This window comes from Papio anubis, chromosome 10, assembly GCF_008728515.1.
Source record: "Papio anubis isolate 15944 chromosome 10, Panubis1.0, whole genome shotgun sequence".
NCBI classification, from domain to species: Eukaryota; Metazoa; Chordata; class Mammalia; order Primates; family Cercopithecidae; genus Papio; species Papio anubis.
In genome coordinates, this window is record NC_044985.1 from 53,774,669 (window position 1) to 53,788,285 (window position 13,617).

Below are 13,617 nucleotides of genomic sequence, written 5' to 3' on the forward strand. Positions count from 1 at the left end.
GATGGTTCTTTCCTGGTTCTTCTACTGACTCATTTTCAGGCTCTTTTTAAATTAATTGTTTTTTATTTCCTGTCCCCTTCCTTCATGATTTTATCTTCTTTCCCATAGCTTTAACTATACCTATGATCTGATGATTTAAATCTCTAGCTTTAGACTACAACTCCCCAGTGAGTTCCAGACTTGAATTTTTAGACATTTCTCAAACTCAGGATATATAATGTTAATTTTCTACCTATCCAAGCCTGCTCTCATCCTCTGTTTTACATTTTAGTCAATGCTGATACCATCTATGAGATACCACCATCACCCTCTACCTCCAAAGGTCTACCAAATCCTATAATTTCTGTCATCTAAATATGTCTCTAATATGGCTCATTCTGATTGTTGACTCGTTGTTCCTCCTTAGTTCTGGGCATCCTGAAACTGTATGGAGGTTCCTCAGAAAACTAAAATAGAGCTACTGTATGATCCAGTAGTCCCAATTCTGGGTATACATCCTAAGGAAGTAAAATCAGTATCTCAAAGAGACATCTGCACTCCACTCCCATGTTCATTGTGGCTTTAATCACAATAGCCGAGATATGGAAACCACCTAAGTGTCTGTCAGTGGATGAATAAAGATAATGTGGCATATAAGTACACTGGGACATTATTTAGCCTTAAAAAAGAAGGAAATCTTGCCGTTTGTGACAGTGTGGATGAACCCATAGGACATTATGCTAAATGAAATAAGCCACAAAGAGAGAGATACTGCATGATCTCACTTATATGTGGAATCTAAACAAGTCAAAATAGAGAGTAGGAGGGTGGTTCACATGGGACAGGGAGGTGGGGAAAATGGGGAGATGTTGGTCAAAGGGTGTGCACTTTCAGTTATAAGAAGAAGTAGTTCTGGAGATCTAATATACAACATGGTGATGAGAGCTGTAATATTCTCCTGTATACTTACAATGTACTAAGCAAAGAGATCTTAAGTATTCTCAGGACACACACATACACACAGACACATGTAACTATATGGGATGATGAATATGTTAGTTAACCTTGATTCTGGCCATCATTTCACAATGTATACTTATATCAAAACTACATTGTCTACCTTCAATAATGTAATTTTTGTCCATTATACCTCAGTAAAGCTGGAGGAAAAATAAAAGTTCATTCTGGCTAGAATAAGGAAAGTAGATTGCAGGGGGCTGAGAGGTGATAAAGATAAACTACTGAAAAGAATTAACATAGAAGGCCTGACTGTTGTCCTTTGAAAGGCCTGCTTGCAACGTTAGGCCTTGACTAGCATCTGGGAACTTGATTTCAGGAGGGGCCCCACTATTCCCAGAATTGATAAAAGTGTCACACTATGCCTAAACTGTTTGTACAAAGAATATGGTTTATGCTGAACATACCTGCTTTCCTCTTGAGAGTCTGGAATTTTGTTATGTACCAGGAAGAGAGTACCTGCATAACCCCAGTAAAAACCTTGGGCACTGAGTCTCTAATGAGATCCCCTGGTATCCATTTCCTACATGCCATCACAGCTTGTTGTTGCTGGGGAAGTTTAGCACATCCTGTGTGGTTCTACTGGGAGAAGACTCTGGAAGTTTCCTCTGGACTTCACCCAATATGCCTTTTCCCTTTCCTGATTTTAACTTTTATCCTTTTGCAGTCATAAGTCATAAGAGCTATGAGTATGATTCTGTACGCAGTCTTATAAGTCCTCCTAGTGAATCATCAAACTTGGCAGTGGTCTTCGGGACCCCCAACACAGCCACTTTAGCAGGGATTGTAGGTCTAAGCAAGAAAGGTTGGAAGTCTAGTCCAGGGTGTTGAAACTGACTTGAGAAATATTTAAAAAGTAGAATTAACAGGACTTGGTGATTATTTTAATGGGGAAATTGTCAAGAATATCTGAAAATTTCTGACTCCAGCAACTGATTAAATGGTAGTATCCATTTACTAGGGAGGAGTAAAATAGAAGGAACACTGAACCTGAAGAAAAATGATCTATATGGATTCAAGTTCAGACCTGGGTGCTTATTAGCTTTGATATAACAAGCACATCTTTCTGAAGCTCAGTTATCCAGTTGAGACTGTTTTGAGGATTGAATGAGACACTTGAAGAAAATTGCTAAGTTATTAGGTAAATATAAATGTTAATTATCAATATTAAAGCTTCCATTTATTAAGTACCTAATATGTGCCAGAAGCTACCAGGTACTTTACATATTGTTACTACTATTTCATATTGCTGTAGTTTTTTGTTTTTATTTTTATCTTTATTTGAGATAGGCTCTCACTCCATCGCCCAGGCTGGAGTTAAGTGGAGTGATCTTGGATTACTATAGCCTTCACCTTCTGAGCTCAAGTGATCCTTCTGCCTCTGCCTCCTGAGTAGCTAGGATGACAGGTGCTTGTCACCACACCCAGCTTTTTTTTTGAGACAGAGTCTCACACTTTGCCTGGGTTGGAGTGCAATGGCGCAATCTCAGCTCACTGCAACCTCCGCCTCCTGGGTTCAAGCGATTCTCCTGCCTCAGCTGGGATTTCAGGCACCCGCCACCACGCCTGGCTTTTTTTGGGTATTTTTTAGTAGAGACAGGGTTTCACCATATTGGCCAGGCTGGTCTCAAACTCCTGACCTTGTGATCTGCCCACCTCAGCCTCCCAAAGTGCTGGGAGTACAGGCGTGAGCCACTGCACCTGGCCACACCCAGCTATTTTTAAAATTTTTTGTAGAGATGGGGGTCTGTGTTGCCCAGGCTTATTTCTATAGTTTTCATTAAATTCTGTAGCCAAATTAGTAACCTAAACATCAAGATTTCTTTTTTTTTACAAGATTTATATCATATTCTATATAATACTGTCCTTGTTAAGATGTATATCATATAGGGGTAGATGATGTGTTGGTTTTAAACACTGAGACTCCCAAACATTATTTTTGAGCATCTGAAGCCCAGGAAGGGCGTTTGCCAAGGTCCCACAGCTATTCCAAGGAAGAATGGAGTTAGCACTCTGGTCTTCTGAAAGAGAGCACCGTTTCCACTATGCTGAGTGCTTCTCATTTATATGTTCTTTGGATGAATAGAGGAATTTTGCTTTCATAATTTCAGATCTGTTGGGCAGCAAATATAGTACATTATAATTTCAGACTCTCATGTGTCTAATCCTAGCACTTTGGGAGGCTGCAGTGGGAGGATTGCTTGAGCCCATGGAATTTGAGACTAGCCTGGGCAACATAAGGAGGCCCCATCTCTACAAAAAATAAAAAATTAGGCATAGTGGCACATGCCTGTAGTGCCAGCTGCTGTTGGGTGGGGCAGATCACAGGCCAAGATGAGAGGATCGCTTGAGCTTGGGAGGTCGAGGCTTCAGTAAACTCTGATCACACCACTGCACTCCAGGCACCACACTGCCTGGGTGATAGACTGAGACCTTGTCTCAAAAACAAACAAACAAACAAACAATGAAGTATTGGAAACAAAAACCAATTACATATGCAAGGAAAGGCATATATTTGTAAAACTATCTTAAGTACAAAATATCTAGATTCCAAAGAAATAATGATTTTTTTTTCTCTTGCAGACCACTTTACTTGCATTGTGAAGGTACTTTTTACCCTACTGTACACACAGGCTCTTGCAGAACTCTCAGTTAAATGCAGCGAAGAAGATAGGTCAGCCTGGAAACACGCGGGAGCTCTCAAAAAGGTTAGTCTCTTTCTAAATTTGTCATTTAGCAGGTAGGTGAAGTCATTTAAGCTGGGGATATTGAGTGAATAAGATTAGGTGTTACAAAATGAGTTACTGGTATTTTAATTGTAAATTGAGCACCTACAGGCTCAAAAACGTTGAAAATGTTTTCGCTGAACAATGAGGCCTTCTGTATCTGTGTCTAAACCTCATCCTTTTATCCCTTTATATTTCAGCAGTTTGTTTTGCCTTTTCTGCAAGCCTTAAACTTAGAGAAGTTGTAAAAATTGTGCTAACACAGTGAGCACATGGTAAAAGATCTGCAGACTTATCTATTTTATTTGCCACTTTTTCTTCTTGTCCCTATCCCCAATCACAATCCAAAGATAGCTTTTGATGCACCACTTCTAAATTTAAAATCCTAGCCTTTTCTTTTTTTTTTTTTTTTTCCTCTCTGTCACCTAGGCTGGAGTGCAGTGGCACAATCTCGGCTCACTGCAACCTCTGCTTCCCGGGTTCAAGCAATTCTCCTGCCTCAGCCTTCTGAATCGCCGGGACTACAGGCACCTGCCATGATGCCCGGCTAATTTTTGTATTTTTAGTAGAGTCAGGGTTTCACCATGTTGGTCAGGCTGGTCTTGAACTCCTGACCTCGTGATCCACCCACCTCGGCCTCCCAAAGTGCTGGGATTATAGGCGTGAGCCTCTGCGCCCGGCCAGTCCTAACCCTTTCTTAATAATGCTTCTTGAAATATTACCTTTTTTCATGTTAGAATATATACAAGTTCTCAGCAAACTCAGAGGAACTCAGTTTAAGCTAAATTATGTAAACCATTTAGAAAAATTACACTAAATGTAAATACTTTCAGTAGCTTGAGAACGAATGAGATACTATACAGCTATAGAACCGAAGAACTGACTGAGTGGTTCAGCTTAGAGATAGGTAAAGAGGAAAATTGCTTCAGTGTTTATTTGTAGAAATTGGTAGGAAAAAAATAATAGGTATAGTATAAATTGAACCTTTTGATTGGCTCACAGTCTTAAGGGGTTTTTAAATGTCATTAAAACTTTTTTTGTTAAAATCATATCTACTTGTATCAAAGGAGAGAGAACCAATTACAAATACAGGAAATGTATTCAATATAATCTTCACTGTTACCAGTTTACTCTCAAATCACAATTATGTGTACATTTAATATATCATCACAGAGTTCACTATGTCTTAATTATGGGTTAAGGATAATTATGTATTATGTGTCAGTTGGCCATCAAACCCAAGTACAAGGCCAATCTCCTGCCACTGAATAGAGATGTTACTTTTTTAGTCAAAACATAACTGTCTAAGCCTCAGCTTTCTCAAAGGTAAATGAAAGGTTTAGACCATATGATTTATAAGGGCACTTCTGTTTCAATTCTGTTATTCTAAATTCTCAAAATGAATTTCTGTCTTTCTTGAAATATTTTTTTCCCTTCTTGCTGGTTAATTCTTAGGCAATTTTTCTTTTTGTAATTATCTTTAGTTTTTCCTATTTTTTTTTTTTTTTTTTGAGATAGGGTCTCACTGTCACCCTGGCTATAGTGCAATAGTATGATCAGGGCTCACTGCAGCCTCAACCTCCTGTGCCCAAGGGATCCTCCCACCTCAGCCCTGATGAGTAGTTGGGACTACAGGCTTGTGCCACCACGCACGGCTCATTTTTTGTATTTTTAGTAGAGCTGGGGTTTCACCATGTTGCCCAGGCTGGTCTTGAATTCCTGGACTCAAGGTGATCTACCTGCCCTGGCCTCCCAAAGCGCTGGGATTACAGGCGTAAGCCACCTTGCCTGGCCTATTTTTCCTAAATATTCTTTTAATTTTTCTGACTGCAATGTAATCTGATATTTGGATTGTTAGTGCTTAGATAGTATTCAAATCAGGTATATTAGGTGTCTGTGCTGTGTCATTATTTAAATATGTTTCCTTAGTAAGCTGTCTAATCATAAAAATTACACATTTAAGAAATTTGCTGATATAATTTGGGTCTACCTCTATTTACAATTGATGTAATTTAGGTAACTGTTCAGTACAGTTTTTCCCTGAACCTAATAATTTAGTTATTTTTAAAAAACACTTAATAAAATACTTTATATGAGACAGATTCTTATCAGAACATTAATTAGAAGCATATTGGCTTATAGCCATATAAATATATATTAGTATATTAGTTTATAGCTATATAAATATATAATTTTCTTTAGTGAAAGAAAATTAAAAATTATGATAATCTATAGGTTGGTTTACTATATGTTATTAGATTTTTGTATAACAGACATAAACATTTAGACACATAGCAGATTGTAAATGCCTGTAATACCAATAACTATACGGTAGTACACTATTTTATGTTGGGAAATTGAGGATCTGTGGCTTTTGGTTTCTAATGGGGGGGTTCCTGGAACCCATCCATCATGGAAACTGGGAGACAACCATATTTATGAGTGACAAAATATACCATTGTGACCTCTGTAACTACTTGGATTTCTGCATCATTGATTCCTCTTATTTTTTTCACTTCCTTCTTTATGTCTTCTCCCAACCTTTTCCTCCCTTTCTTCATTGAATTTCACTGATTCACTTCATCTCTTTAATTGCATGTGTTTGGCATAATAATTGTAATGAAAACATATTTTTGCCAGATCTAATCTGGCCTATGGTAGTAAAAATATAGGTACTATATATTTTTTGAAGGGGTGTTAATTTGATAATGAGATTTAGTTCTGAAAAAGTCATCATTACAGGTAGTGTAAATCGTACTTTTTTGTCAATGGAATTTCTGCTAAGAGTATTTATACTAGAATTTCTTTTCTTTTTTCTTTTTCTTTCCTTCCTTCCTTTTCCTTTCTTATCTTTCTTTTCTTTTCTTTTTTTATTTTTGACAGGGTCTCACTCTATCACCCTGGTTGGAGTGCAGTGGCATGATCACAGCTCACTGCAACCTCAAACTCCTGGGCTCGATTGATCCTCCCACTTCAGCCTCTGAAGTAGCTAGGACTACAGGCGCACACCACCACACATGGCTAACTTTCCCATTTTTTGTGGAGAGGAAGTCTGGCTGTGTTGGCCAGGCTGGTCTTGAACTCCAGGCCTCAAGCAGTCCTCCCACCTTGGCCTCCCAAAGTGCTGGGATTACAGGCATGAGCCACTATGCCCAGCCTACTAGAATGTCTTAGTCTGGGATCCTTGGATAGGTTTTATTGTTTTGTTTGCTGGGGTGTGGTATCATAGCATCCAAAATATATTGAAATCAAAAACTTTAAGAAGTACTATAATTTAGACAAAGTATTCTATCCAACACAGACTCTCTTGCATCTCTTGACCCTTGATCCTTTTTAAAATTTAACCCACATACTTTTGCCGCCTCCCCCTTAGGATTCTTCTTATCTCTATTTTAGGTCTTTCATCCATGTTCTCAGAAATTATCTTTCTTAAGCTTCATGAGCCTACTTTTTCTTTTATTCAGAGATTGCCTGTGTAAAATATGTTTTCTTAATACTTTGTATTGTGAAGAATTCTCAATACAAAGCGGTGAACATTACATTATATTTAACTTTCTGATATGATGTAAAACTTGCTGTGTGTAAAACAAGCACTCAAAATGTATTTGTTAATAATGACTTAAAAGTCAGTTACCACTCAGTAACTTACTTAGCTGATCTGAACAGAAATACTATTCTGTTGTACTCTTTGAATATTTTACTCAAAAAGGTATATTGAATTTAGGAAGCTTTTAGGCTGAATTGTACATTTAGAGAAACTTAACTATGCCACATTAATAAATAGCAAATCTATGGTAGTATTTTGAGTTTTCTACAAATCTATGGTAGTGTTTTGAGTTTAGGTGAACTCTGTCTGTTTAAGAGATAGTTTACTTAATTTTAAAAACATGATACATTGCTGTTTTGATATTTAGTGGGATATTGATTCCTGGATATGTAATCTATAGGTCATTATATTTAACAAGTAATCATACTGTTAATTAGATAAGGATGGGGCGAGTCACATGATACAAGGAGACTCATTGCAGAGTCAGAGTCATTGTTACAGTTTAGAATCAGGACATAATACTACATGACTGAGTGAATATGGCGGAAAGCACAGGAGTAATTTAAAGATAATGCAAAGAACTGATTACCAGAAGAGGCACACCCAAGCAAGTTCCAACGTCCAGTATTCCAAAACTTCAATATTACCAAAATAAATTTCATCAGTTAATTAGCAAGTATTTCTTGCTCAGATTTTTGTTATGCAGAGGGATACATGGAAAATAAAAAGCATAATTCCTGATATTTTGGAATTTACAGTCTAGTTGGAAAGAGCATAGTAACATGAAGGAAACAATGAGGAACTACAGAAAGACCAAATATCATCCAATAATAAATTCTCTGATCCAAACTATCAGTGCCTTAAAAGTTAAGGTTAAACTTACATTCTGTGGTGTTTGTCCCTTCCTATATTTTAGGATTTTAAAAGTATAGTTAATAAGTAGAATAAAGGACATCATAGCAGTTCTGACTTTATCCCAATTTACATATTATGGTACTTTGCATGTTACACTTTCTATTTTAGTGAATATAAAAAGAGGTGCATTTAAGTATAAAGATTTTATTGAAATAAATTTGAATTCATAAAAAGCCATTATTTTTTCTTTCTTATAAAAATGGAAGTAATCACTAAGATCAACTTGTAGACTGTTACTTAATGTCACTATCTGCATATTCTGTAATAAATATATTGTCATATTTTTATGGTGTATTATTTTAATAAATCCTCAAAGACATTTGAGGGAAATTGTAAAAGAAAAAAGTTGTGGTCTATATTTTTTCTATTGTATGCATATATTATATGCATATATTACACCACTATAATGACTATATTTTTTTAAAATTTGACTCTTTTCAGATTGTAAATATTTTTTGTACAGCTTAAATTTGCCACATTCACTGCTTAGAAAATGTTTTTTAAGTTAGTATTCCATTTTTTAGGTAACTCCCTCACTCTTGTTGGTCATTTCTAGTTTCTTGCTGTAATAGTGCTGTAATAGATGTCTTGTACATACAGCTATTTTTTTTTTTCTTTTGGAGTATATCCCAGGAAAGAATTCCCAGGGGTGGGAGTTACTGGGTCAAAAAACATGACTTACATATGTTTATTTACATATAATTATGTAATTTATAAGCTGTCTTTTAAAGAAGTATTGGAATAGCTTTGACCACCTACCCAGTTTCATTGTGAATCCAGAGGTGTACAGTTTTACCCAAATTTTGAAGAAGCTCATATGCTTGAAAAATAATATAATCACAGTTTTACTCTACTCATTAAAATTACTTCCAATGTAAATTTCTTATAATTTTCAATGACCAGTGTAACTTATATTTTAATTTTTTCAGAGTACATGTGATGCAGAAAAGTCTTATGAAGTGTTACTGAGCTTTGTGATAAGTGAACTATCTAAAGGAAAGTTATACCATGAAGAAGGAACTCAGGAGTGTGCAATGGTATGCTTTTGCTAAAATCAGATGTAGTGGTTATTTAGTAAAACATTTACATTTTCTTGCCATTATGAAAGTAATTTTTGAAAACTCTTATTTATTGTAGACTGACTTGTTCTAATTTTCTTTTTTAACTTTAGGTTAACCCTATTGCTTGGTCTCCTGAATCCATGGAAAAGTACTTACAGGACTTCTGCTTACCTTTTCTCAGAATCACCAGCCTTCTTCAGCACCATCTTTTTGGGGAAGATTTACCTAGCTGCCAGGTAGATAATTTGGGATATGTAGGAGGGAGCTTTTTTTGTTTTATTTTAGACGGAGTCTCTCTCTGTTACCCAGGCTGGAGTGCAGTGGCACAATCTCGGTTTACTGCAACCTCCGCCTCCCAGGTTCATGCGATCCTCCTCCCTCAGCCCCCCCTAGTAGCTGGGATTACAGGCACACACCACCATGCCCAGCTAATTTTTGTATTTGTAGTAGAGACAGGGTTTTCACCATGTTGGCCAGGCTGATCTCAAGACTCCTGACCTCAGGTGATCCACCTGCCTTGGCCCTCCAAAGTGCTAGAATTACAGGTGTGAGCCACTGCATCAGCCAAGCCTTGTTTTTATAGTAAGCTATTTTGTTTTAAATATACTGATATGTAGTGTAGTACATATGTAACTCATATGACTATATGTTAGTCTAGATTAAAGGAATAAATATTTAGGATATTTACTATTTTTGTTGTATTTGTTAACATCCACCCATTTTTATGATAATATTACTAATGTTGGATGTTTGAGCAGCTTTGGATTAGATCAATGATGATACATTCCCAGTACCTGATGAATAGGATCATAGGATTCAGTGTTATTGACATTTGTATCTCTAACATCATCTGCTTTTAATATTCTTTTAAAAGTTATGTTGGTCGGAAAACTGGTTGTTTGAAGATATGACGGCATTTATAGCAGTATTCAGTTTGTAACCAGTTGTATTAAAATGGGTGAATGAATTATCACTGGTTTAATCTATTTCATAAAACTGTGGATTGGTATGAGTGGGCAAGAAAATGACAGGGTAGGAAACCAGAAGGTAAGTAAACCCAAACTGTGCTTATAGGAATGTGATCCTGACTTATCTGCCATTCAGTTCTAGGGAATTTGATGTGGAAATTAAACATTTATCATATTTACGGCCTTTGAATCCTGAAGTATTTTAGAATTAAGCAGTTTTGTGCTCCCTCTTTCTTAAGTAATTCACCATTACATTAAATAGTTAGAATTCTTTGGTTTTTATCAAGTGCTTCAAGATAAATGCTGCACATTTGTCACCAAAACATTCTTTTTAGAGTTATAAGATGTTGAAAAAATTCTTAGAATAACCATTCATTAGATATTTTCTTTCATAGTTTTTAAATTTTATATTTTAAAAAAGTGTGTTTCTTTCTGGCATATGAGCATCCTCAAGCATGGAGAAGTGTAACTGAACAAAATCAACTTCTTTTACCACCTGTACTTTTTTCACATTTAAAGGCTTTGGTTCTCTCTGTTCTTCTTACCTTATGGCTTATTTTGTTATTAGTTTTTATGAGAGTATTTTTTGCCCATAAGCTGGAAAGTATGTGGAGGCAGAAGCTCTTGAGCTGGGCATTGAAAGTTGGTCTGGTGTTTGAGTGTACAGTGATGCCTGTAGTGGAATACCACACATGCTTAGACCAAGAAAGAAATACATTCAATATAGTGCATAAAAAGGAACAATGTGACATGGTGAAGAAAGAGATTAAAATATAGTTGTAATGGATCTTGAATTTCACATGAGTGAATTTGGACCATTGAAAGATGTTAGACAAAAATATGATATGACTCAAATTTTGTTTCAGGATAAAACCTCATTCTAGTATAAGACAGATTGTGAAGAATAGACAGATGGGAACAGAAAGACCAGTTAGGAAAGGACATACTGGGAATAGAAGAGGCTGGAGAGCAAGTAGAGATTTCAGAGATAAAATAGGATTTGACAACTAGTTGAATGTGTGAGAGTCAAGAGAAAAGGAAGAGTCATACTGTACTTGTTTCTTGAGACTAAGAGACTTGAACTTTTAGGGAAAACTTAATAGAAGGAGGAAATACAGGGCAGATGCGTGGGGGATGGAATGAAAGTACTTTGTGTATATTCAGATTGGGGGCAGTTGGACTCTTTAGGTGGACCTGTTCAACTGAAGTGAGAAAAGTGAGATCAGAGCTTTAGATGGAAATTTGTTCTCCTTTTATTTAGTTTCTGTCATCTGTGTAATCTTACTTTGTTTTTGTATACAATCATACCCCCTTATCTGTGATTTTGCTTTCTGTGGTTTTTGTTACCCATGGTCTACTGCAATCTGAAAATATTAAATGGAAAATTCCAGAAAAAAACTATTCATAAGTTTTAAATTGCACACCATTCTGAGTAGCATGATGAAATCTCATGCTGTCCTGTTTGGGACATAAATCCTGTCTCACACTGTCCTACCAGGGACATAAATCATCTCTTTGTTCAGCATATTCGTGCTGTCATATTCCAATATATATTTTTTCCACATCTATTTATTTTTCATTGATGAACATCTAGGCTTCCTCCAACTCTTTGCTTCTATGGGAAAAAAATTAACTGTTGCTATGAACCTAATGTCTTGTATATTTTAATATAAAGATTTCTTTAATATAAAGTTTTTCTGGGCTGTGTACCAGTTGTGGGATTGTTGGAACCATAGGATTCATTCTGCCTGTTTGTTTTTCTAAATGGCTGCTCAAGGTTTATATTCCCATTTGCAGTGCAAGAGGATTCTTGTTTTCCCCCATATACTTGCCAGCACTTCTTAGCCAGTGTGTAATGTTTGGCAGTCAGTTGAGTACAAATCATATGCTTATGTTAATTTAATTTGCATTTCTCTAATTGTAAATGCAATTTCATATATTCATATACTTAGCCAGTTAAGTTTCCCTCTGTATACTTTCTGTTCCTAGTCTGGCCATTTTTAAAAATTGGGTTTTTGTGATTATCTTCATTCTGTTTTTAAGCATAGTAGATATCTTTTCACTGGCTTTTGTTTTGCCATAGTGTCCTTTGTGGAACAGAAATTTTTCAGTTTAATGTTGTTAGAACTATTACCTTTTTCTTTATGAATTGTACTTTTAGAATCTGATTTTTAAAATCCTTTTCCATCATATACCCCAGAAATATACACACCTACTATGTACCCACAAAAATTAAAAATTAAAAAAAATAATTTTCCAACCTGATATTATAAATTTATTTTGTATTTTCTTCTATTATTTTCATAGTTTTATCTTCATATTTAGATTTTTAGTTCAGTCTGGAGTTTATTTTGTGGTGTGGTATGAGGTAAAGCTCTAATTTTTTTCTCTATTTGATAAGACAGTTTTTCCAACACTATGTACAAATTATTTATGAAATAATCTAAGTTTTTTGGACTGATTTTTCATGGTATCAAGTTTTCACATTTCTGGATTATATACTATTGAGCTATTTGCTTCTGTACTAGTAGCAGTCTATTTTAATTACTGTAGTTTTATTACAGACATTATATCTGATAGTGTGAATGTCCAGTTTATTCTTGACATCTTTTTGCTTTTTGTAAATTTTTTTTTTTCTTTTTGCTATATATGAGCTTTTATTCTTTTTTTTTTTTTTGAGATGGAGTCTCACTTTGTCACCCAAGCTGGAGTGCAGTGGTGTGGTCTTGGCTCACTGCAACCTCCATCTCCTGGGTTCAAGCAATTCTCCTACCTCAGCCTCCCAAGTAACTGGGATTACAGGTGTCCACCACCACGCCCAGCTAATTTTTGCATTTTTAGTAGAGACAGCGTTATCACCACGTTGGTCAGGCTGGTCTCGAACTCTGGACCTCAGGAGATCTGCCCACTTTGGCCTCCTAAAGTGCTGGGATTACAGGCATGAGCCACCACACCCAGCCGAGCTTTTATTCTTATATACCTTTTTTAATCTGTCAAGTTACTTCCCAAATCCTACAAGATTTTAGTTTGGAATTATCTTCGGTTTATAATTTTAAGACATTGAACATGGTTTATATATTCATTTAGTCAGGTGTTTTAATACTCTTTGTGGGAGGTGGGGGAAGACAGTCTTACTCTGCTGCCCAGGCTGGAATGCAGTGGCACAGTCTCAGCTCACTTCAACCTCCACCTCCTGGGTTCAAGCGATTCTTGTGCCTCAGCCTCCCAAGTAGCTGGGATTACAGGTGTGCACCACCACACCAGGCTAGTGTTCTTGTATTTTTAGTGGAGACAGGGTTTCACCATGTTGGTCAGGCAGGCTGGTCTCAAATTCCTGGCCTCAAGTGATCCACCACCCTCAGCTCCCAAAGTGCTGGGATTACAACACTTTTAATAGAATTTTA

At 36.2% G+C, this 13,617-nt stretch overlaps 1 protein-coding gene across 10 annotated transcripts in view; it reads left to right on the plus strand.

The window, feature by feature from the left end:
• Positions 1 to 13,617, plus strand: part of UBR3 (ubiquitin protein ligase E3 component n-recognin 3) — a 263,282-nt gene that overhangs the window by 221,906 nt on the left and 27,759 nt on the right. For 9 of the 10 annotated variants that reach the window (XM_031651339.1, XM_031651340.1, XM_031651349.1 and 6 more), the window contains 3 exons: positions 3,580 to 3,704; positions 9,114 to 9,221; positions 9,356 to 9,481. In XM_031651339.1, the coding sequence (XP_031507199.1) occupies positions 3,580 to 3,704; positions 9,114 to 9,221; positions 9,356 to 9,481 (359 nt within the window). Of the gene's footprint in view, positions 1 to 1,957; positions 2,138 to 3,579; positions 3,705 to 9,113; positions 9,222 to 9,355; positions 9,482 to 13,617 lie in introns of those variants that run through there. The other variant, XR_004176549.1, reaches the window with a different exon arrangement.